Source organism: Leptonotus elevatus, chromosome 13, assembly GCF_054856555.1.
Source record: "Leptonotus elevatus isolate MCC_2025b chromosome 13, RoL_Lele_1.0, whole genome shotgun sequence".
Taxonomy (NCBI): Eukaryota; Metazoa; Chordata; class Actinopteri; order Syngnathiformes; family Syngnathidae; genus Leptonotus; species Leptonotus elevatus.
This window is the reverse complement of record NC_141251.1, coordinates 1513977-1539168: the sequence shown is the minus strand read 5'-3', so window position 1 is coordinate 1539168 and position 25192 is coordinate 1513977. Positions and strand designations below refer to the sequence as shown.

Sequence of the window (25192 nt, the reverse complement as noted above, 5' to 3'; positions counted from 1 at the left end):
AATGTGGAAGAAAAAAAATTGCTAGCGATAAGCAAAGACTTCCCAGGTTGAATTGTTGCCATAAGTGAGTTGACAACAAAGTCGATGATTGATTGGCAAACTTTTTACGCCAAGTACCGCCGTAATGGCCGTCATAAAAATACAGCAGTAGTAGGCCCCCATGAGTTAATAATAATAAAAACAAAGTCAGAAGTTTAATTTCTTTCATATTTCATATTATTGCAAGACAAAATTTGAACATTCACGTTTCACAAAAATGTGGGAGGGGAAAAAAAAACTGTGCTTACAAACTGATTCAATTAAAATCTATTACACCAGAGTACCTTTAGATAGATTATTTTAATTAGATTTGCTGTGAGTGAATCAGTCATACCAGGAATAAAATAAAAATAATCCAAGCCAAAAGGCCTCGAGTGACGCCGCAGTTTATTCCTTCGACCTTCTTAACAAAACAAGAACATCAGCGAAAGAAAAAAATCCTTCAAGGCACCAACGCAAATGTCATCATAATTACGCATTGAATTTAGATTAGTCAAAGAAAAACAAAAACACAACAAACTTGTGTAAACAAAGTTCTACTAGTTTGAATTGATGTAAAAGTTCAATCCAGCAGAGCTGTACTTATGAACAAATCATGAAATCCTTCAATAATTTACTTCTACTGGTGCTGCAGTTTCTACTTATTATTTACAAATGAATACGCAAGGATTCGGTCAGGTTCAGTCAACCTAGAACATTTATTAAACAACAGACAAGGAGGGGAGGACAAGAGACTTCGATTGTTTTTGCTCGCGAGGAGAACGGACAGAGATGTGCACAGTTACAATCTCCTACCCGCTCTGGAGCACATTCTGCCCAGCCCTCTCTTTTTATTTCTTATCGGGCGGTCCCTGGTTACACAGTCGTTGCTGCTCTAAAGGTTGGGGGAAGGCACAGCAGCAGCCATCACGGATATGAGCAGATTATAATACAGACGTGTCTTCCTTCGGCGCTGAAGGTTTCAACTGTCAAAGTTCTACAGTACATCCGCAAAGTGTTTCAGCCGCTATCTTGGGCACAGTTCCTGTTTTTGCAGCTGCAATACTATAAGAGTAAATATGGGATAACGTATGTGCATTTATTCTAACAGATTCCAATTTGCAAGAAAGTCCAGATGTGTTGGAAATGGTAACAGTTGTCAATGAATCACAGATTTTTTTTTTGCGAGTGTTGCGGTCCACTTCTGTACATGTTTTAAAAGAAAGTTGATTGTAAAAGGAACAGATTCAGATTTGATGTCTGTAAAAGTGGCCTTGATGCGAAAATGTCGGTTTTCCGCGTGACAAGCGTGCTGTCGTTGTAACGTTTGGCTCACGTAGCCATTCCGACGTTTCTCCGCCACTTTGCACAGAAGGAGCCTCAAGTGCTTCATTTACGCAGACGACAATTCATCATCCTGTCTCCGTTCAGACAGAGGACATTTCATTTTATTGGGCATAAACAAGCCTGCCCCCTCCCCTTCCCTCCCCTTCCCTCCCCTTCCCTCCCCTGCCCTCCCCTGCCCTCCCCTCCCCTGCCCGCTCTCTCTCCTCTGCTGGTTTGCTCGCTTGTTGTCATATTTGCCGGACGGCGTGTGGCTGCCAGCTTGCTTGTTTTCATTTTCTCTGCTGCAGACGCGTTGTCATTCTTTTCTGCTTCTCCTTGACGCCCGCTTCACGTTTTGCCGTCCTAAATCTCCTCGGCCTCGCCCACTCGCTTCCCGTAATAATCGCTCGTGTTGGCAAACAAAGAAATACAAAGCCAACTGGATCTTTTTTTTTCTAGTTGTTGTATTGACGAGACACTCATTTTTATTATTGCATTGACTCAATGCTTCACAATAGCCAGTTCACTATTAAAAGCCTACACATGAATATTTTTTTTGTTCTTTTTTTCAAATCTGGTACAATGCGGCTTATATCCAAATGCACTCAGTCGTCTTGACATCATGCTATTTTTGTCACGCAGGGGTCAAAATAGGTCAACCACTCGTGTGAAAACTACTCGTGAATATCATTCATAAAATTGTAACACATTTGAACAGTACAAATTCAATGAATTCAACAACAACAACATTTCAGGAATATTCAGCTAACTAAAGATTGACTCTCTTGTTTGACACACAAAACATTCCAAACACATTTTTGCCACAAGAGCAAAAAAAATAAATAAAACATTTGCAGCTAGAAAAGTTGACACTCTTCCACCAGCTAACTCAATCAGGCTTTTCCCAGCCGCGTTGCCACGGCAACAACCAGCAATTTCAAAGTAAACCGCTCCGATACCACCAATTGTTTTGGACAGATGTTGCGCAGAAAAAGCATAAAACAATTCCGCGTTTGTGCGTTCGTGTGTTTGTGCGTGTCTTATGTGATGGAAATGATCCTCGCACAAGCACGCATTTGGCAGCCTTCCGCCCGCTGATGAACGAAACCAATCATTCCAACTTCAACATTCAGATTCAAGTCATCGTATTTCATTTCTTTGTATTATCACAACATTTTAGAAAGACTCAAATTCAAAATTTTGACACATCTCTTGTTTCCACATATAGCGGCCGACTTCAACATGTTATGCTTGATGTCATTGCACATCATTCCACGTCATTCCATATCGTTTACTACCATTCCACAACTGTAATTGATTCGATCCAAATCAATCCAAGTCATTCCACATCATTCCGCATGCTTTCATATTTTGCCATTCCGCATTTCAGCCTTCACACGCGGTTTCTCCAGAAATGGCCTTTTCTATAGAGAAGGGTCAAAAATAACCCAATTATGGATCAAAAATGGACCCATTCACTTTATGGGTCAATTTGACCCAATTTTCTGGGTTGCTTTATACAAAATGACCCAATTTTTTTTTACCCTAGTAAAGAATTTGACCAACATGTATGAGTTGTTTTACACTAAAAGACCCATTTCTTGACTCAAAGTTGGGTCAAAGTCGAGGATTGGTCCATTTTTGACCCATCGTTGGGTTATTTTTGGCCCAACTATTTTTAGTGTGCGCACTATTTTTTTTTAAAAATGTGATGCATACTGTAAAAAGTTCGACTAAGGTAAGGAAATGGCTCTTCCTACGATCCTCCCACACGGTCCCACCTGTTGACCGAACATCAAAAAGTCGAGCACTTCCTCCTGCTGGCCTCATTTGACTGAAGTGTCGCGGGGGGGGGGGGGGGGGGGGGGTTCATCCCCTCCCCACTTTTGCATTCCGCCTCCGCTCCACCACTCATCTCCCCCTCTTTCCCCTTTCCTCTCCTCCTCGTCTCTCCATCCATTTCTTCCCTCTTATCCCTCCCCCATCTGTGGGAAGCCGCTTTTGCGCATGTCGCCGATGAGTCAATTTGTGGAGGCTGAGCGCACACACACATACACACACACGCGCGCGCGCACATGTGTTGTCGTCTCCCATAAAGGCATCTGCTTCAGTCTGTCTCTTGCAGCACACAAGGGCGCGGGCGGGGGCGGGGGCGGACCACAGATAGTAGCACCAGCAGCAGCGGCACAAGAAGGACGAGGAAGATGCTGAGGAGGAGGAGGAGGAGGACGCAGCAGCGGCAGCAGCAGTCCGCCGTCTCCGCCGTCTCCGCCTGTTGACGGGAGTTTGACAAGCTCGAACCCCCCCCACCCCCACCCCGGGCCGGCGTCTTGAGCCATGGCCAGCGCCCAGCCGGGGGTCCACGCCTTGAAACTCCAGCCCCCCGCCGTGTCCCCGACCCTGAGGGACGGCAGCAACTTCATCAAATGGGACGAGGTAAGACGGCTGCAAAAGTGCAACAATTGCAAAAATTCATTGACGAGGAGAAATCACATGACGGTCTTACAAGCTTTATTGAAATAATATGAGGAATTTATTTATGAAACACGTTCGTGTTTGGCTTTGGAAAAATCGCTGGGCAAACCACATACACAAAAAAAAAAAAAGTCGAGTGAAATTAGGTTGGTCTTGTTTCAATTCATTCACAAATTAGCTTACACATGATATGATTAAAAAAAAATAAAAAATGTTTTACGTTTGCCTATTTGTTTTATTAACTGACAAATCTAGCGGCTTGACCTAATTGCTCTTCTCAGAAACAATATTTGTTCCTATTCATTTTGTATATGCTGATGAATGCTAATGAAAATGAGTGTATTGTATTTTTTCAATTATATTTTATGAATTGGAAAACAACTAGTCTTTTAAACTATTATGATTGATTGATTTTTTTTTAAGTTCAGTTCTGTTATTTAGCTTATTTATATTCTCAGAACCTATTAGCCCGATTTATTTTATGTGTTCTGAGATGTGTCTATTTCTTAATTATTTTTCATGTATTTTTAAATTGAAAAATACCAGACTAGTTTGAACTCATTTACTCTATATATATATAAATATAAACTATATTTTTCTTATTTATTCTATGTATGTCAAAATGTAGTCGTGAAAAGTATGTACTTTAATGGGTTAATTTTATTTATTTATTTGCTTTGATAATATTCTACTTTTTAGTTTGTGTATTTGTAATTTACAAATATTGCAGTTTTAAGATGATTTATGTTTCCCAGAAACATTTATTTTTTAACATTTTTGAAATTATATATATATTTATTATTTTTTTATTTGCAGCTTTGTGTTTTGAGCTCATTACTCTTTGAAACTGTATTTTTCTTATTTATTTATTTTATGTAATTTATTTTTGATTATTAATGTACTTAAAGTGAAAGTGTTTTTTTTTTTTTAATGAATCCCCCCAAAATACTGAAAATTGCTGTTACTGTCGCATGATTGGCAACAGGTGCAAGCGCAGGTTGATCTCACCTTCCGGCATGTAATTGTTCTGCCTGTCATAACTGGCTGCCATAGATAATTAACCCAAAAATACATGATTTGTAATTCATCATTTCCGGACCAATTCACAGAAATTCGATGCAGAATTTTCCCACAGTGAATGACTGCGTCAAGGCACTATTTATGATTTTTATTTCTTTATTGACCATCTTTTGGAGATGAAAGCACCTGTTGATTGCATGCCAGCAACAAGTGTGTGCGCGCGTGTGTGTATTGGTATTTTAAAGTGCCCTCACAATGGGAACGTGTGGCGATGCGGTTGCTATGGTAACAGGCATGGCTACCCCAACCTAAACAGACCTGATGCATAATGGGATGGGGATGATTGACAATAAGTGTGTGCGTGCGTGTGCGTGAATATGGTATGTGCACTCAGATGGATTTTATTATTATTATTATAATAATTTTTTTTTTCCATTTGAGTTCTTTTGTTTCTATGCTGGCTGTTTTAAAAGAGAGTTGGTTTCCATGGCAACGCTTGACAGGGATCTTGTTAGCCATCCTCAGAGCTTCGAGTTCTACTTTTCAGTCGTCGGCGTGAAAAGGCGCTCGGGGATGAGTCAAGCGCAACCTTTGGCAAATCCTATTAAATAATAACTTGGGTATTTGATCATTTTGGAGAAGCGGTTGTTGATGTGGTACCAAGCATTGATTGTTTGCTCTGAAATAGTTATAATACTATTTATTCTACGGGCTTTTATGTGTGTGTAAAATTAAGTCATGAAAATGATTTTCTTTTCTGTGGGTACTGAAAATGTCTTAATTTGCAATGTTATTGTTTTGATTGAGGATTACAGCTCTGTTTGTGATGTATGTTCTGAAAATGAACTTACGTTAATGAGGTTATCGATGATATCCCCTATATTTTTCTTAATTGTTTACTCTTCTCCAAAACTCTATCCCGGGAATTTTATTTAGTGTATGTTGTAAAAATGAACCCTTGTGTTGATAAATGAAGATGCCTCAATATCTGATATTTTATTTATTAATTGAGCACACTTACTGCCACATTTTGATCTCAAATGAGTTCTGGGGTACCTCAAGGATCTATCCGAGTATTTTCCTTCTTTAGTTTACTGTATGTATGTTCTCAAAATGATTGAAAAAATAGTAGTTGTTGTGTTTTCTTTTGACTTTTCACATGTTCCTCCTCAGGATCTTTCCACTGTAACTCCCGTGACTCTCTTTGTGGATCCTCACGGACTTTATCTCTACTGGACCGACCAGAACAAGGTACTCGCGTGCACACGAACGTAATACACTCATTATGGATATCATAATTCATTCTATCTGTTAATCTGTTTTTAGTTTATTTATATTCTCAGAACCCATTTATTTTGTTTATGTTCTGAGAAATCTGTCATGTAAATGAAAAAAAAAACGGTTTATTTCTGTATTTTTTTAATTGAAAAATATCATGCCAGGTTGAACTCATTTGCTCTTCTTGCAAATTATATATTTATTTATTTTATGTGTGTAAAAATGTAGTCATCATATTGTAATGGGTTCATTGTATTTATTTATTTGCTTTTTTAGAAATTGACAAATATTGCAGTTTTAAGCAAATTTATTCTCCCCGCAAACTTTTATTTTTGATTTTTTTTTAATTATACGTATTAGATGTATATATATATTTTTTTCCTTTTTTTTTTCCTTTTGCAGTTTTGTGTTTTGAGTTCATTACTCTTAAAAGCGATATTTTTCTTTTGAACACTCACTGCCCTGTTTTGAGCTCAAATTAATTCTGGAGTACCTCAAGGATCTATCTTAGGTACAGTACATTGTTCTTTCTTTAACCATGTAGACTTCTTAGAGACGTGTTTTTTTCTGCATTTGCTCTTCTTAAGCTATATATATATATATATATATATATATATATATATATATATATATATATATATAGTATTTCCTTCTTTAGTTTACTGTATGTATGTTCTCAAAATGATTGAAAAATGCATCTCGGCTTAGAGCTCAAAGTAGTTCCACCTTCCAGGTTGTTGTTTTTTTTGCATGTGTTTTCTTTTGACTTTTCGCATGTTCCCCCACAGGAGCTTTCCTTTTATTTACAAGATTACTGACACAACATAAATGGACTGCATGGATAACATACAGTTTATTCAAATGTGAATTTTAACTGCTACTCATACATTGAAAATTCCCTTTTGAGTCTACGATAGACGGCTTTGATTTCTAGTCAGCTAAAATGTCGTACTGTTGTACAGTATGTCATTATTTGAATGCAATCTAATCACGATTGAGAAATGAGAATAACGCATGCTTTACATAAATAGGAAGTGAACACATGTGCAGACCCTGAAGATGCTCAGCATGGGGCTATTATCATTGATTGTCAACACACAGTTTGGCGCCTCTGCGGGGAACAGGGTTAAGTCTGTGTGTGTGCGTGTGTCTATTTACGTCTTTCAGGAGACCGAGTTGTTAGACTTGACCCACGTCAAAGATGTCAGGACGGGCAGAAGCACCAAAACTGCCAAGGTAACGGCGGCCTCTTCACCTTCTTACCGCCTCCTCTTCACCTCCTTCACCTCCGTCTTCCACGTCGCCTTAGAAACGCAAACTCGCTGCTTCTTCATGCAAAGGGGGGGGGGGGGGGGGACACGTAGCAAAACATTTGTATGCTCAAATGCTCATTGTGTATTCCAAAAGCGCTAAACTATGTACATACAGTGTGTTATGTTATATCTATATATATGAGTCGTATGCTCTTTTGATCGTAAATAGAGATTTGTGTCTTCTGCTTGATAATTTGGTGGTTGACATAATTAGGACACTTAATCTTTCAATCTGCCTTTTTAAAGGTCTTAAAAATGCCACATTGTTGTCCAAATGAAAAATAATAAATCAATGTTTCATTAGATGAAGTGGATTTATTTGGTTTTGCGTTAAGAAGTGCCGCTACAGTGAATATGAAAAGTCTACACACCCCTGCTCAAATGCCAGATTTTTGTCCTATAAAAAAATAGACCACGATAAAGCCCCCCCAAATCACAACACATGGGAAAATATGTTGTGGTCTGATGAGACCGAGGTTGAACTTTTTGGCTGTAATGCCAAAAGGTTATGTTTGGCACCAACATAACACTGCTCATAATCAAAACAACATTAATGGCCACAGTAATGACTGAACTGGAAACGTTTCAAAATGATTTATCTTGGTCTCAACCTACAAGCTGCTTTTTCGATCACAAAGCGATTGCGTGCTGTTGGCCAATAGGAGGCCAAGTTGCGGGAGCTGCTGGACGTGGGCAACCTGGTGGGCCGGCTGGAGAACCGCATGGTCACCGTGGTGACGGCCTCCGACATCGTCAACGTCAACCAGATCATCTTCATCGCGTCTCAGGAGGATGAGGCCAAGGTTCGATGATGATGATGATGATGATTATGGTGATGATGATGATGATGATGATAATTTTTGGTAGGTGTGGTGTGAGGATCTCTTTTGTCTGTCTTCCAACCTGCTGAGCCACAACCTCAACAGAGACCACAGCCTCCTCAAAGCGTGAGTCAACAAACACACACAAAGTCTGCGATCAGGTTCTTTTTCGTATTATTGATGATAGGAAATTTTCAAAATCATTTGATCTGAAGTGTAGTAAAAAAAAAAAAAAAAGGATTTCGTATTTTCACAGTTTCTTTATTTTCCTTGTTCAAGATTTTTAATTTTCCAATTATATCCCTCTTTTTAAAAACTTTTTAAATGTTTTTTTCTGACACATTTTCCCAGTTTTTCATTTTTCCCTTCCATTTTTTTAAATATTGTAATTTTCCCTTTTTTTCTTATTTATAAAAATTCCTCCTGTTATTTATTTTTCTTTTCCAATGCTTTATTTGAACCCTTTCCATCCTGTCATTTATTTTATTTATTTTTAACCATTTTTCTTTTCTCTTTCTTTCTCTATTTTTTTCTCACATTTTGACTTCAGTCATTTTTCGCATTTGTCTTCTTTCCTCGTTTTCCTTTTTAATTTTTTCCATGTAATACTTTTCTTTTTTGTCATTTTTTTATTCTTTGCCCATTTCTTTTTTTCTTTTATACCATCCATCCATTTTCGGAAACCGTTTATCCTCACAAGAGTTGCGGCCATGTTTTCTTTATTAAAGTTGCCATTTGCCAATTCCCGTTTGGCTTGAATTTTTATCCCTCTTTTTTGTTTGTTTCCTTTCCTCTTTTTTCTTTGTTTTTCATTCATCTTCATTTTTCTACCCTAACCCATTTTGCTTCTTTTTATACCATTTTCCGCTTTTAAATTTATTTTTTTCCCCTTTCTTCTTGAGTTTTCCTCCCTCATTTTTTCCCTTTCATCCCTGTCTTTTTTGTCTCTCTTTTCTTGCTACATCAAATCCTCAAATCTGAGTCCAACAGTCTTTGATTTTTCACCTTAAAAGCTGTTCATTTTATTTTAAAAGTTGTTCATTTGATGGAGCTGGTTGACCAATTGATACAAAAACTCAGTTTTTTGAAAGTGTGTATTAAAAATATCCAATGCATCTTTTTTTTCCGGCAGGTACGTGAAGTTGACTCTCCAGCCCAACACGGACGGCAGAATTCCCGTCAAGAAGTGAGTCGGGCCTTTTTGTTAGCTGTGCGACAATCCGCTGCGTGCCGGCCACGCGCTATCCCGCCGGGCCAATCGGCAGAGACGTGCACAAACTTCATAACTTTGCTCTTTTCCCGTCGCCCTCTTCCCAAAATAAACTTAATTCCACGTGCACTTGGGAAAGCAAAAACAGGGACAGGATCCATCAAGGTGCTTAATTCAGCACTGACCTGCTAATCGACCGGCGGCGGCGCATGTGACGCCAGGATGAAGGAAGGACACGGGAGACTTTTCAGGAGGCCCGATGGGGACGTTTACCCCCTTTTCACACTGCCTGTCCACAACAGGAATTTGACCAATGCAAAATTGGGGTTCAAGTTTACTTTTGTGAAAGAGTCCAAATGGATATGTTAAGTAAAGGATCTGACCAATATTTATGAGTTGTTTTACATTAAAAGACCCATTTCTTGACTCAAATTTGAGTCAAATTGACCGAAGTGGAGGATCTGTCCATTTTTGACCCATAGTTCATTTTGACCCAACTGTTTTTAGTGTGTAATTTTGTGCATGTGCAACAGTTGCACATGATTGAAATATGGCCAACGGATGTCGTTTTCCCTTTTCTCCGTGCAAGGGGCTAAAAACAATCGTGATGAAAAGCAGAATTTCAATCCCAAATCAACTGCTCCTTGTTTAAATGCGGGACACTTCTCGACAGCCATTCGGAAATGGACCACGGCCAAGTAATCCGTGTCCTCCCTCCGGACCAGGATTCGTCTCGCGTCCCTTCAAGGACATGTCGGGACGTTCGCAGAATTTGAAGTGATTCTGTGTTGTGAGCAGATCGCAATGAGATTTAAGGATTTCTTTTTTTTGTCTTTCAGCATCGTTCGCTTGTTTTCATCAGACAGGAAGCGAGTGGAGAACGCCTTGGAGAACTGCCGGCTTCCTTTCGCGCGGGTCTGTCCAAATGATTTTTTGTCTTTTGAATTGTGAAATGAGTTGAGCTTCATGAAGAGCAACAGTCGGAATTTTTTTATGCTGTTCAAGTGTCCAAGTCACTTTATAAATTTGTTTTCAAGCTATTTCCAATATATTCAATTGGTTAATAACGTGAAAAATATCAGTGTTGATTTGTGAAAAATATTCAATTGAGCCAATTTGAAAATATATTTTTCTCCCGCCCAACACCGACGATAGGTTCTTTAAGGGGAAGTCAAGTCAAAAATATCGATGCGCCCCCTTTCGTCTAAGCACGACATTGTGATTACGTGTGACTTGTTTTGTCGACTGAAAATGGGCTCAGGTACCAACCAATCACCACCTCTGGGTGTGGTCACGTGACGTTCAAAAGAAGTGATGTCATTTTCAGTCTACAGGTGGATTTTGCTGCTTAATTCATATTCTACAAACACAATATTCATCAGAATGCCGTGTTTAGGCTTGTGGGAGTGCGTAGAGCATATTACCATATAAACCATAATCATACATTTTGATGACTATTTATTTATATAACAGAGCGAAATATTGTCCGATTTTAAATACTGCAAAATTTCATCTGTATTCTTTCAAAGCCACTTCAAGTGTGAATATTTCAAATGAGGAACATCTTAAACATTAGCCATTGATTTGCTGAGCTTAGTGTCCTCTGCGTGCTCTCGTCTTTCTCTTCTTCTTCTTCTTCTTTTTTTTTAAATATCTGACAGCATTCATCTGCCGTTGGTCTCGCGCGCTGACTCACGGTGCACGAAGGGGACACATGAGCTTGGATCTTAATTGAAGGGAAGATTGCGTGAATGCGCCTGCAGCACGTTTGATGTTCTTCTGCGCTCAACAGGGCGACGCCATCAAACTGGAGGACTTCACGCCGGAGGTGTACAAGAGCTTCCTGGAGCAGCTTTGTCCTCGTCCCGAGCTGGCCAACATCTTTAAACTGCAGTGAGTGGAGCGCGCCTTTCCTTTTTTGCTCGTTTGTCTTCTTTGAGAGAGCAGGATGATGAAGACGAGCGGAGAGCACGCACAAAAGTCACTTTGAAGTGCAGCAGGGACATATTCACGGCGCTTTGCCATATTTGAATATCTTACTGTCTGAAATGGAATGAATTCATTTATTTTACTGAAAATTCTAAAAGTGAAGTGCAGAAAGTATTTACAGCACTTTACTTTTTCCATATTTCTTACACCCGTATTCCGCAATGCTTTAAAGCTTCTTCTTCTTTTTTTTTTATTCTAAACAAAACAACCAGGTAAAAAAATAATCTATTTTTTGTATAAAAAAAAATAATAATAATAATAAAAGGTTAAAAACAAGAAACTAATAAATCTCATATGCATTCATTTCCATTTTTGTTGTTGCAGCCTTGTTCCAAAAATGTTTTTTTTTAATCACAATTTTACACTCAGCAAACCACTAAAACAAGGTTATTTTCATTGTTTACCAAATTTGTAAAATAATAATAATAATTTGAATTTAATCTGTTAATAATAAAAATAAAGAAACCCAATGTAATTAAAGTTACATCCAGGAAGTATTTAGAACATATAAAAAAAAAAATCCTTTTTTCCTAATAAAGAGCTCAGTATTGTTCATTCGGAAATGTCATCATCATTGCTCTTTATTTTTTATTTTTTATTTATTTATTTATTTTTGTGTGTGTGTGGGTGAGTATGTGTATGTGCGTGCGTGCGTGTGTGCGTGCGTGCATATAACATATAATGTTTTTAATACACGCAATGTGAGAATTTGTTTTTAAATAAAGTGTACATAGCACACTGCATGTGAAAAGTATTTAGTCCTTTACTTTTTCTACATTTTATTATCTACTATCCTTTTTCCAAAACGCATTCAATTCATATTTCCCCCACATAAATTCTCCATGCAGTTAACACCCCATAATAACAATATCAACTTTTGTTTGCGTGCAAACTGATGGAAAATCAAAAACTAAGAAATGTCACATTTATTAGTTTCCACTTATGTGATTTGTAGAATTTTGAAGAGGAAATGAATTGAATCCAATTTGAAATACCAGCATAATGAGGAAAGAATACTTTTTTGGAAATCACCGTAAAACTCGATGAGGGTTGAGTCAGGATTTTGTACATATTTAACAGTATATGTACTTATTCATTATCCATTTTTCTGGTATGCGCGACGTGGTTGGCCACACCGAGCAGACGTCGGCGTCAGGGTTGTGATTCTCCATCCATCCATTCTCCATTATGTTTGCCATGACAAAGCTCAAGTCGCGTTTTGCCGCAGGGGCGGCGACGACGGGTCCGTGTCGGTGGATCAGATGACGGAGTTCATCAACAACAAGCAGCGGGACCCCCGACTCAACGAGATCCTCTACCCGCCTCTCAGGCCCGCTCAGACGCAAACGCTCCTCGAAAGACACCAAAGCGACAAGACGCTCCTGGAACGAGGTGAGAACAAAAGGCACACGCACCCCGGGAAAAAAATAGCATCCGAATCAAAATGGATGATCTTGAGCGTGCGCGCGCGTTGTCCAGGGTTGATCTCGTTGCAGGCCTTCTGCAGTTATCTGTCGAGTGACGAGAACGCCGTCATCCCTCCGGACAAACTGGACCAGTCTGAAGACATGAGCTTCCCGCTCTCGCACTACTTTGTCAACTCCTCGCACAACACCTACCTGACAGGTATCACGCACCAAACGTGTATCCCACAGCACAGCTTTGGAGATGAGACTTTTAGCGAACGACTGCATATCTGCTCCGCCATATTGCGACTTTTTGTTTTGTTTGCAGCGGGCCAGCTGGCGGGGAGCTCGTCGGTGGAGATGTACCGACAGGTCCTGCTGGCCGGATGTCGCTGCGTGGAGCTGGACGTGTGGAAAGGTCGCACGGCCGACGAGGAGCCCGTCATCACGCACGGGTTCACCATGACCTCCGAGATCTCCTTCAAGGTCAACACGTATACACGCGCACGGGAGAAGAATGATGGCGCAATTGGAAAGCGCGGCTGCTTCATTTGAAAAAAATTAATGACTGTACATTATATTTAATTGTTTTTTTTGGGGGGTCAGGAAATAATTGATAAATGTAGAAGTTTTTACTATTTACTACTAATTTCAAGTTTTTATTATAATTGCTATTTTTAGGTTTGTTTTTTTTACAGGAATTCATTGAGAAATTGTAAAATGTGCACTTTTGGGGGGCAATTTCAAAAATGAGAATATTTTAACAAATATGTTCTAGATTGTATTTTTTTGTCATGAGTCTGTTAATTATGATCATTATAAAATTGTTGTTGTTTTTTTATTTTTTTTTATTTTGCATTTTCATTTTGCCTGCAAGGGATTGCGAAATAAATAAAACAGTTTAGTTAAAAAAATTTAAATTTTAAATTAAAAAAATAAATACAATTAACCCATATTACTTAATTTTTTAAATATATTTTAGTTACTGTCGCATTGGTTTTAATTGTTAGAATTATATTTGTTTAAAAACGGGAAAATAATAATAATAGCCATAGTTTTTTGCTTTCTCACTAGGAAGGAATTGATGCATTTTAAAACCACGCATGCTGTTTTTTTTTTTTTTATGGCTGCGTTTTACAATTATGGCTTTCTTTCTCATTTCTTTATTTTTCAAAAATGAGAAAACTTTGCCCTTATTTTTTTTCTTGACATCATCTTGGCTATTATCATCAATAAAACATTTTGTCAATTTTTTTCCTTTTGCTTTCTTAAACTTCCATATTTTAAAAAATATGTGTGGTTTTTTTTGTTTTGTTTTTTACCAGGAAGTAATTGAGGCCATTGCCGAGTGCGCCTTCAAGACGTCGCCTTTCCCGGTCATCTTGTCTTTTGAGAACCACGTCGATTCGTGAGTAACTTTCATAACAAAACGTCTAAACTGCTTTGGGAAAATGATGAGCGATAACTTTCCTCAGCTTTTCATTTTGACACATTTTGTTTTACTTATGCTAAAATATCCTTTCTGTCAGTTCCAAGCAACAGGCTAAAATGGCGGAATATTGTCGCTCCATCTTCGGGGAGGCGTTACTGATCGACCCGCTGGACAAATACCCGGTATGAACTTTCTGGAAAAATAGAAAGAAGGTTGGTGGCGGTGACGGCGACGGCTCGGTCATGATTTTATTACAGCTGGAGTCGGGCATGTCGCTGCCCAGCCCGCAGGAGCTGATGGGCAAAATCCTCATCAAGAACAAGAAATCTCACAAAGCCGGCGGCGACGTCAAGAGGCTGACGGAGCAGCCGGCCAATCAGGACCCTGAGCCCGTGTCGCTTAGCAACAACACGACAGGTACGACGAGCGACACGAGGAGGGCCTTGAGCCAAGTCCACCCAATCAAATATTCGTTCAAGCTATTTTGGAGATTTTTATTGGCACAATAAAGGTTGGGGAACGCTTTTTTTTTTTAGAGTTTAAGTGTACCTAATGAAGTGGCTGCAAAATCCTCACTCTGCGCAATTGGAGGATTTTTTTGCAGAGGATGCGAATGCACATCGCTCATAAAAATTCTGTAAAGGGCGAGTCAATGTATTAGTAAGTTTTTATACGCGACCGCACTGCATATAAAAACTTCTACGGACGATTATTTGACTCGCGATTTAATGAAAATGGAGCTGAGTCCGTGAAAGTCCATTATTTATATTTGCAGCGGAGATGGAGGCTGAGAGTGAGGAAGACGACGATGATGACGACGATGACGGTAAAAAGGTCAGTTCTGACGTCACTTTTCACATTCAAGCGACCGATTTTTGATGATTTGAAAAAAAGGGCTAATATGTAAGTACGTGTAAACGATGTCTCTAAAATGTCCATGATCCAAATATTGAATCAATGAATTGTTGCACCTCAACTGGTGATTGCGAAACTGTTGTCCGCAGGGCTCAGCGGAGCGCGAGGCCGTGGCCACGGAAGAGATGTCCACGCTGGTCAATTACGTGCAGCCCACCAAGTTCAACTCCTTCGAGGCCTCCAAAAGTAAGCAAGGCAGAGCACCAGGAGACAAGCGGATGTTCGCCGCGCTGGATGCCTGGCAGTCTCGAATGAGGGCGAAACGCGCTCAAGTGTGTGTCCTGTCGTTGTGCGCGCAGAGGCGGCCCGCTGTTACCACATGTCGTCATTTGTGGAGACCAAAGCTCTGGAGCATCTCACCAAGTCACCGGTGGAGTTTGTGGAGTATCCTTAGCAACGGTTGCCACGGGCGACTGCTCACATCCCGGCTGCTTCTTTCTCTTTAGATATGAAGCCTTTTGAAAATGAGCATTCGCTGATAACTTATGCCGCTGCAATGCGTTTGATCCCTCATGTGAATATGGAAGCGCAGTATACCGACATCAAGGACATAATATTAGGTACACCACATCCAATTCAAGAGCCACATGTTCAAATTCTGCTCATTTTTTTTTGGTTGACACTGATAAAGAGCTGAGAATTGTGAAAATGTGACATGTAATACTTCTTGACCCGGAATCCACCAGATACAATAAATCCCAGCTGAGTCGGATTTATCCCAAAGGAACCAGAGTGGACTCCTCCAACTTCATGCCGCAGCTCTTCTGGAATGCCGGCTGTCAACTGGTGGCTCTCAATTATCAAACCATAGGTGAGGACTCCAGAATTTCACATTTTTGTGGGGTTTTCCCCCCTGCTTTTATATTATTATTATTTTTAATTATATTATTTATTTATTTTTATTATATATTTTTTTTAATATATTTATTATTTAATTATTTTATTATTATTATTATTATTATTATTATTTTTATTATATATATATAATTTTTTTTTTTTAGTTTTTTGTCATTGAAGGACCCTTAAATTGATCCTAAAATGGCTGCTTCAAACCAAAATGGCAAACTTTTTTTGTCTCTCCGGGCACGGCTTCTTGAGACTTTTTTTTTGTGGGTCTGCTCATGACAGAAATCTCACGTGGCGAGATGAAACTGACTTCAGGAGCTGAATTTTGAAATCTTTCTAGAAACATTTATTTTTGAAGAAACTCTGGAAATGGCCAAAATAAGCAAGACCCGCTTCAAAACAAAACAGCAGACTTACTGTCGTGACTTTTTTTTTTTTTTTAAGCATCGGCTTACGATGGACACGTGTACCAACTTTTATGTTGCTAAGCTAAATTGGCTTCTGGGGATACAGTTTCAAAAATGTGTAGGACTGGTTTGTTTTTGAATGGTCAGAATAGCAGACTTCATGTTATTATTATTATTATTATTATTATTATTGTCATTGAAGGAGCCACAAATTGATCCTAAAATGGCTGCTTCAAACCAAAATGGCAAACTTTTTTTGTTTCTCTGGGCATAGCTTGTTGAGACTTTTTTTGTGGGTCTGCTCATGATGGCTGTGCCTACCAAATTTTCATGTTCCTAAAGCTTACTAGGGGCTAAAAAAAAAAAAAGGTCCCAAAACGCAAGAAGAAGCAAAAGCTATGAGAGAATGTTTTTTTTTTTTCTTTTTTTTTGCAGATCTGTCCATGCAGTTGAACCTCTTCGTGTTTGAGTACAACGGTCGCAGCGGCTACAGGCTGAAGCCCGAGTTCATGCGGCGCCCGGACAAACATTTTGACCCTTTCACGGAGAACACGGTGGACGGTATCGTAGCCAACACGCTCTCCGTGAAGGTTCGCCACCGGGAAGCATCTCCGCCTCCTTTGGGAAGTCTGGTCGCTTTTCGCTTTTCACTTTTCACTTTTCCCGCTTTGCCTTCCAGGTGATCTCGGGCCAGTTCCTCACCGAGCGCAGGGCGGGCGTCTACGTGGAAGTGGAGATGTTCGGGCTTCCTGTTGACACCAGGAGGAAAGCGCTGAAGACCAAAACCTCGCAGAACAACAACGCCGTCAACCCGGTGTGGGACGAGGAACCTGTCGTTTTCAAGAAGGTGCGAAACGCGGCCGTAGCGCGCTCAACTGCTACACACGCAAACATTTGAAAACGACAAAAATGGCCGACTTTTTGTGACTTTTTATGCGTGGCTTCTTCCGACTATTTTGGGAGTCTACTCATGATAAACCTACAGAGCAAATTTCATGTTGCTCAGTCAAACTGGCTTTGGGGAGCTGAATTTCATGGAATAAAATTAAACCCAAAAAGAGGACCGGCGTGTTTTGAAGAAACATTGGGAATAACCAAAAATGGCAGCTTCTTCAGACTTTTTTGTGGGTCTGCTCATGACCGACAAAAGTCTACAAAAGTCAAACTGACTTAAAAGGGCTGAATTTTCAAACATTTCTAGAACCTGTTGGGGTTTTTTGTTGTTGTTGAAACAACCGGAAATGGCCAAAATCCCCTTAAAATGGCTGACATCCTGTGTGCGGCTTCTTGAGACTTTTGCGTGGGTCGACCCATGATTGACATGCCTACCAAAGTTCATGCAATCAAACTAGCTTCATGGGCTAAATTGTCTGTCTCTCTTTCTGTCTTCTCCATTGATGATTTTTTTGAGCTTCTATTGATTTTTTTTGAGCTTCTATAATTGTTGTGAATATTTCTGGTAGAATAATCCAAAATTCTGCCTTTTTCGCCAACTTTGACCGGAATGCTTGAATGAGGCTCCCATTTGGTCCTGATTGACGTCCGTCCCGACTTTTCCTGCCAGGTGATTCTTCCTACACTGGCCTCGCTGAGAATCGCCGCCTTTGAGGAAGGAGGGAAGTTCGTCGGCCATCGCATCATTCCCGTGTCTGCCATACGACCCGGTACTTGCCTATTTTCTTCGCCTCCTCTCACGTTCGGATGCCAAGGAGGCTCCGCGGCTCTGATTGTGCACGTGTACCCTCTCAAGGCTATCGCTACATCGGCCTGAGGAACGAGAAGAACCAGTCTCTTATTCTGCCCGCCGTGTTCGTCTACATCGAAGTCAAAGATTACGTCCCGGACACTTTTGCAGGTACACGCGAGAAGAAAAATCATGGAAAAGCGAATCAGAGGAAAACTTATCGCATACGAACATATTAATACATCTGTGAACTGTTTTCAATTGTGGTGGGGGGGGGGAATGCACCTGGTTCTGTCCAGACGTGATCGAGGCTCTGTCCAACCCGATTCGATACGTCAACCTGCTGGAGCAGCGTTCCAAGCAGCTGGCCGCTCTCACGCTGGAGGACGGAGACGACGACGCGCACGCCGAGGTCAGGGAGGAAGAAATACAGCGGCAATCGATGGATAATGTGGTTGCGAAAGTGTTCACACCCTCGTTTCACAGGGGGAGGGTGGTTGGGTTCAGAATGATCCAAACACATTCAAACATGTGAAATGGATGCCAGCGCACTTCCCGTCATTTCACGTGCCTCTGATGTCATCCATATCCACACAATCCATTTCTGAGTCATATTCATGGTTTCGACTTTAATTGTCCGCTTTCCAGGACGAGGTGGACAGCTGCACCGAGCGTAAAAACGATCCCAAGTCAACGCTGGTGGAGAACGGTCTGAGCCCGGGCCCCGGACCCGCGGGCCAGGCTCCTGTCGCCGCCGCACCCAAACCCTCAGCGGCCAATCAGCAAGCAGCTGCGTCAGGTAGTGGCATCACCGTAAGCCAGGTTTCCCCAATCCTGGTCCTTGAGGGTCGGAGTCCTGCAGGTTTGAGATGTTTTCGTCCTCCAAAGCATCTGATTCTGAAGATCAGGAGCGTTTTTAGGCGTCTGCAGATCTTGCTGATGAGCTGATTATTGGAATCAGGTGTGTCGGAGTACGGAAACATCTGAAACCATAATTTATTCTCATTTTTAACTCATTGACTCGCAGATATTTTGACTGAAGCAACCCCCTTCGCTCCTGGCTGTTTTACTGGATTTTGATTCATTTTGCAAGGCCCACAGAATATTGTGTTCTATTGCTATAAAACATGGAAGCTGCCAGAAGAAAAATTGGAGTGTCTTTCATGACAGGACTCCTGATCATCTCAATGTTTTGTGAAGCGCTTTGCTAACACCTGACCTGGACTGAGCGTGGAAGCAAAATCAGGCTTGTAACACGTTTCGTGATGTTTCTTTCGTTTGTGTTTAGATGCGACCAAACCGGCAGGGAAAACTGAAGATTTGGTCTTAAGCGTTTTGATAGGTCAGTCCGCCTGTCCGTCCGTCCGTCCGTCCGTCCGTCCGTCCGCCCGTCCGTCCGTCCGTCCGTCTGTCCGTCCGTCCGTCCGTCCGTCCGTCCGTCCGTCCACTTTTTGGTTTCCAGTGCATTCATGTCAGCTTCACACTCATTTAAGCTTAAGATGTTTACAAAACCACAAGCGTGTCGCCACAGTGTCAGAGGCATCGCTTGCCATTAGGCAAGGCAGGCAATTGCTTGGGGCCCCTTAGACAGCAGGGGGCCCCAAGAGGGCACACAGATTTGACACATTGATTATTTGATTGTGTTTTTGTAAATGATCGTGAATAGTAGCAAAGCTTTTATTGTAAAACAAAAACGACCATGGCTTTTTTTTTTCTATTAAAAAAAAGACCATGTAGTCAGGATTTATGTATTTATTTATTTATTTATTTTCATTAAAAAAATTGGCTTTTTTTTTTCTTTTTTAACGACCACGCAATTTGTAATTTTATTTTCCTGTTTTCTGGCTCACTTAGAAAGATTCTTGCTTAAATTAAACACACTAAAACAAAATAAGTCTCTTGAATGAAGCACAATTAATGGTGATTGTTTATTGAAGATACAGATGTGCAATTTTAAAACGACGCGCTATGTATGCTACAAAATGGCCGCTGGGGGCCCCCAATCTGCTTGCCTGGGGCCCCTGGAGAACGATTGCTACGCCGCCGCAAACATCGCTGCGGATTATGTGCCATTGCGCCTTAAGGTCATAGTTTGGATTGAGATTGTGTAAAAAAATGCATACTTTGCGTGACCGTTGAACCCGTGCGGCTGGCAGACGTGCCCGTGTGCGCGCTGGCCAGCCTGCAGCAGTCCAAGTTGTGCCAGAAGGAGCAGCGGCGTCAGTTCAAGGAGCTCAAGGATCTGGTGAGGCGACACCAGAAGAAGACCTCCGAGCTCCTGCGAGACATCAACAACAAGTACAAGAAGACGGCCAGGCAGTGCAGCAAGAGCAGGTGGGAAGCGGACATTTTGTCCTCACTGCAACTACTGACGTGCGCGCGCGTGCGTTTGTTCAGGAGCTCGTCGTCCGAGGAGCCGGACCAGCGTCTCCGGGCGCTGCGGGACGAGCAGCACGAGCAGCTTGTGGCGCTCAGGCAGGAGCAGTACTACAGCCAAAAGTATCTGCAGAGGGAACACGTCAAGACGGTGAGGCGCCGTGACCTCCGCCAAGGAAATGAGGTCGCCAGCCACTGCGCGTGCTTACTTTGATACACATTCAGGGATTTGGGACGAGTTTGAGATGGCAGACATGGCTGCTTCTTGACTTCATAATGTGCATGAGTGCCACCTACAGGGCTGGAAGGGAATAGTGTCGCTTCTACCTTCAACTCTTTTCTTTTCTTTTTGACCACATGGCTTGTTTAATATTTTAAAAAAGGCAACTTTTTACATTTTATTTTGTTAAAATCATTTTTAACTTAAAATCTTGAAATCTTTTTTACTTATGGCTGTTTTTTAGTTTACTTTTTTAAATGACATATAAACTGGTCTTTTTCACACAAGACGTTTACATTTTCAACCTTTTTTTAAACATCTATTTTTTTACATTCAGGAGTCTTTTATTTTATATTTGTTTTACTTTTATTAAATGGCTGTTTGTTTTTTTGCTTTTAAAAATTTAACTTTTGTCAAATGGCCATGTGTTTTTTACTTTTTTTTATTTTGCTTTCTTTATTTTTGCTTGGAATGTTATTTTACTTTTAAAAGCTGACTTTTTAAATTTCATAAAATGGCCTATTGTTATTTTTTATGTGTGCTTTTTACCCTTTATTTTTTATATTACTTTAATAACTTAAGGTTGTTGTTTTTTTAACTTTATAGATTTTCTTTTTCTATTTTTATACCATTTTTTTTTACATTTTTATCTTTAACATATTTACATTTATATATTTTGTATTTTGAGATTTTATATTTACATTTTGAGGGAGTTCCGTTCTCTTTGCTTTTGTCCAAAGTTGTCATTTTCTTGCATCCCTGTTAATTTTGATGTGTTTTTTTTTTTTTTGTGAACTTGAATTGCCCTTCAGCTGAACGAGCGACTCGGCAGCCTGGCTGAGGAAAGTCACAGCACGCAGATGAAGAAACTCAAAGACATCTGCAGCAAGTGAGTGCGACGTCTCCAAAATGGGCTCTCGAGTTGGATGTCACGAGATCGTGTTGGATTGTTTTTCATTTCCGCAGCCAATAAGCATCCATTTAACTCAGATGACTTTCCCCTTGCGTTCGATGTCGCAGCAGATTATATTGACGCCGTGTTTTTGACTCAGGGAGAAGAAGGAGCTGAAGAGACAAATGGACCGAAGAAGAACCGAGAAAATCAACTTGGCCAAGACCAAAGAGAAACATCTCGCAGAAGAGTAGGATTTCTCACGAACGCCGAGTCGGCTGATCGTCGAGCTCCGCCGCCATCTTTTAATCAGCATTCCGGTCCTCGCTTGGTTCATCTCTTTTGAAAAGCTTTCATCTCGTCTGTGTGTTCCAGAGAGAAGATGGAGATCAATAAGTCGTACGTCAACGAAGTGGTGCAGAACATCAAACGGGTGAGCGCAGGCGCAAGTCAAGTCGCGCGTCTTTCGTCCCGCTGCGGTACCGAGTCGTCTGCGTGTGTCTCCTTTTTTGCGCTTGTAGCTGGAGGAGACCCAAACCAAGCGTCACGAGCAGCTGGTGGAGCAACACGATCATCTGATGCAGGAGATACTCGAGCAGAAACCCAAGGTCGGGCACGCGCATCGGAAAAAGTTGAAACGTCTCGAACATGAATTAGCCGTTAAAACACAGACGAGCAGGTCTTAATGACGCAACAGTTATCAAGAGGAAATTGCGATAGCGATACTGATCAAAATATTACATACAAAAAATATTTGACCAAAAATGCACAACTCTATGAAAACTTTTTTTTTTATTGACGATCTATACACGAGTATTTGGAGAAAAAAATTCAACTGAATTATTTTAGAAAACACAAATAATATGGAAAACAAAAAATATTGGACAAAATGCAAAAACATTAGACAAAAAAAGACACAAATGTTACTTTTAGACTAGAAAATAAATGCGAAAAATGTCCCCAAAAAAATTATAACAATGCCAAAATATTATAAAATAATACTGAAATATTATTTTAAGAATACATGAATATTGGAACAAGAATACAAGAATAGAAATAAAATATATATTTTTTAAACATAAAAAATATTGTAAAGTAATACAAAAATAAAGCAAGAACTAAGAAAAACAAAAATAATTAGAATATTTTTTACAAAAACATTTTGAGAAAATATTCGATAACACAATCCAAGTATGACATTTAACGTACAAAAATATGAGATAAAAATGCAAAAATACTACTCGAAACATACAAAAATATTTGATGTCTACACAAAAGGAGAATAATAATACAAAAGTATTCGACACCAATCCAACGTCTTCTCTGGGTCAGAAGCAGACATCTTTAAATGCGACTCAAACAGCTTTGGGAATACTTTTAACGTCATCTCAACTTTGCTTGCGTGCTTCAGCTGCAGGGCGCCATCGAGGCCGAGTTCCAAGAGAAGTTTGACCGTTTGCCCGGCGAGATTCGAGACTTCCTGCAGGACAGGAGGCCGGAGGTCCGAGGGCACAGCAAGTCCCGGCCGTCCACCCCCAACGAGATTCTATCCGAGGACGACTGACGATCATGTCAAGAAAGAAAGTCCAACGTGAAGACAGCAGCTGTAAACGTGGAGGAAGTCAGACTGTTACTTTGTGTGCAATGAAGACTTTAACAACCATTTGTTTGGCTCAAGCATGCACTTTGATGTACCTCAACCTTTTAACACCACTCATTCCAATCATCTTTTTTAGCAACCTATTATTACCCATCAACCAAGGTTTCCTTCCTGCCTTCCTTCCTTCAAGCAACTTTTCTACAATATTCAGTGTTTGCTAACAACACGCCAACGAACTTACCAAGCTACCTACCATCTTACCTTCTTCCTAACCCACCATACTACGTTCCAACTTCCAACCAACCTGGCAACCAGAAGACCTTCGTTCCTCCCTCACTTCCTCGCTATAATGTTTGGTTAAACGTTATCCACCAACCAACCAACCTACTTCTTTATTTATCCATTGTATTTAACGACCAACCTATAAATGTCCAGCACTGCTTACTTTCCTTCTTCCTGCTTACGATCCTTTTTTTCCTTCCATGCTTCCTATCTAAACCTTTTTTTATGCGCTAACAACGCGCGACATCCTTGTGGTGTCTGCTTGAAGCATGTTTGGATTCTGTTATTTATTATTTTATTTTTTGAAATATTCACTTTTATTCAGTTGAATAAATCTCATCGAAGACAGTAGAACAACTTTAGGGGTTTACTTTTTCGGTCATGTTTGTAAGCACCACATGTTCAAAATGATTTTTTTTTTCTTCTCTCTGTCTCTTTGCATGAAGTTTAATGACGCACTTACTGTATTTAAAAACCGCGAGATGGGAACTTTCCAACGCCGTCTTTGTCGCATCGACTGTTAGCGCCTCATCGATTTTCGTCATGTTGCTGCATACAAACAAAAGGGGATTTGTAATAATGATGTCATTTCTTTAAAAAAAGAAAAAGAAAAAGATCTGATCGTTCTCAGTGGTAGCAAGCGGCATCCGCGTGGACTTTTGTTGCTGCCGTTCTGCATGATGTTTTTGTTTTGATGTCAAATGATATTTTCCAATGGCAGCCATCAGTCAAGCTCTTCATGGTGTGAATAAGGACCAACACATGTTATTTATTATGGGTTTTTTTGTAAGGATGTTTAAAAAAAAAAAAAAAAACAGCTCTTTAAACAATGTTTGTGTTCTAACTCTCAACTGCATTCAACAACTTTTTGCAGGGAAACTTTTTGAATGGCCCAATCTCTGAACTCGCTAATAATGGCAACATTCACTGGTCATGTCCAAGTAATGACCATTCATTTATTTCGTATGTTTATGATCAAAAGCCTTTCTGTCTGCACTGAACGGGCGATTCAACTGAGCATGCTTTGCTTTGTCAATATTCTTTGCTTTGACTGGATCGTATTTCAACACCACTTGGATGATTATTAAAAGGTTCAACAAAAAATGATGTTTGGAATATTCTTTTATATGAGAGAACCATTTGCGAGAGGGAGGAAATATATTTTTAGGTTCATATTGATAACCGTTAATCTTTTAAGCAATACATAAACGAACCCATTAAGCAATAATGACCCCCAAAATATTCATAATGTAACAAAATAACAGATATTATATTGTTCTTGGCATTAAAATGAGGGTTACACAAGAGAGAGAGAGAGAGGTGCAAAACTGTTATTTGTTCTAATGTACAGTAATTAGAGTTTTAATCTAGGGTTAGGTTTTCTCAAAGTAGGGCTTCAAACTAGATTTGGGATTTAAATTTGGGGTTGAGTTGTACATTATGTCCTTTTTTTAACGTTCCTTTTTTTTTTTTGCCCTAGAGGTATTTAACAAAATGGAATTTTTAAAAAATCATTCAAATAGTCTTTATTAGGGACAATCCATGACTAATAGCTACAAACATTACCAATCAAGTTATCGCTTTTAGACGGAAATCACTGCCCCGGGGTTTCTGCCGTTCACCTTTTGTCCAGCTGGTGGCGATAGCGGGCGGCTGGTGTAATATAATTTCAGTAGAAGAAG

General features: G+C 40.1%; 1 protein-coding gene across 1 annotated transcript; it reads left to right on the top strand.

Annotated features, from left to right (window-relative positions):
• The first annotated feature begins 3355 nt into the window (after nucleotides 1–3355).
• On the top strand, nucleotides 3356–24613 carry LOC147163419 (1-phosphatidylinositol 4,5-bisphosphate phosphodiesterase beta-1-like). Its single transcript, XM_086092528.1, has 32 exons — nucleotides 3356–3780; nucleotides 6013–6090; nucleotides 7285–7353; nucleotides 8093–8233; nucleotides 8298–8377; nucleotides 9384–9437; nucleotides 10301–10376; nucleotides 11254–11354; nucleotides 12679–12842; nucleotides 12930–13076; nucleotides 13185–13342; nucleotides 14182–14264; nucleotides 14386–14470; nucleotides 14546–14705; nucleotides 15064–15122; nucleotides 15293–15389; nucleotides 15503–15587; nucleotides 15890–16014; nucleotides 16892–17046; nucleotides 17136–17303; nucleotides 18021–18120; nucleotides 18207–18311; nucleotides 18440–18552; nucleotides 18789–18939; nucleotides 19429–19482; nucleotides 20297–20474; nucleotides 20538–20667; nucleotides 21549–21625; nucleotides 21789–21878; nucleotides 22004–22061; nucleotides 22150–22236; nucleotides 23040–24613. The coding sequence occupies exons 1-32, from the start codon at nucleotides 3682–3684 to the stop codon at nucleotides 23190–23192; spliced, it is 3480 nt and encodes a 1159-aa protein (XP_085948654.1). The 5' UTR covers nucleotides 3356–3681; the 3' UTR covers nucleotides 23193–24613.
• Nucleotides 24614–25192: the final 579 nt, after the last annotated feature.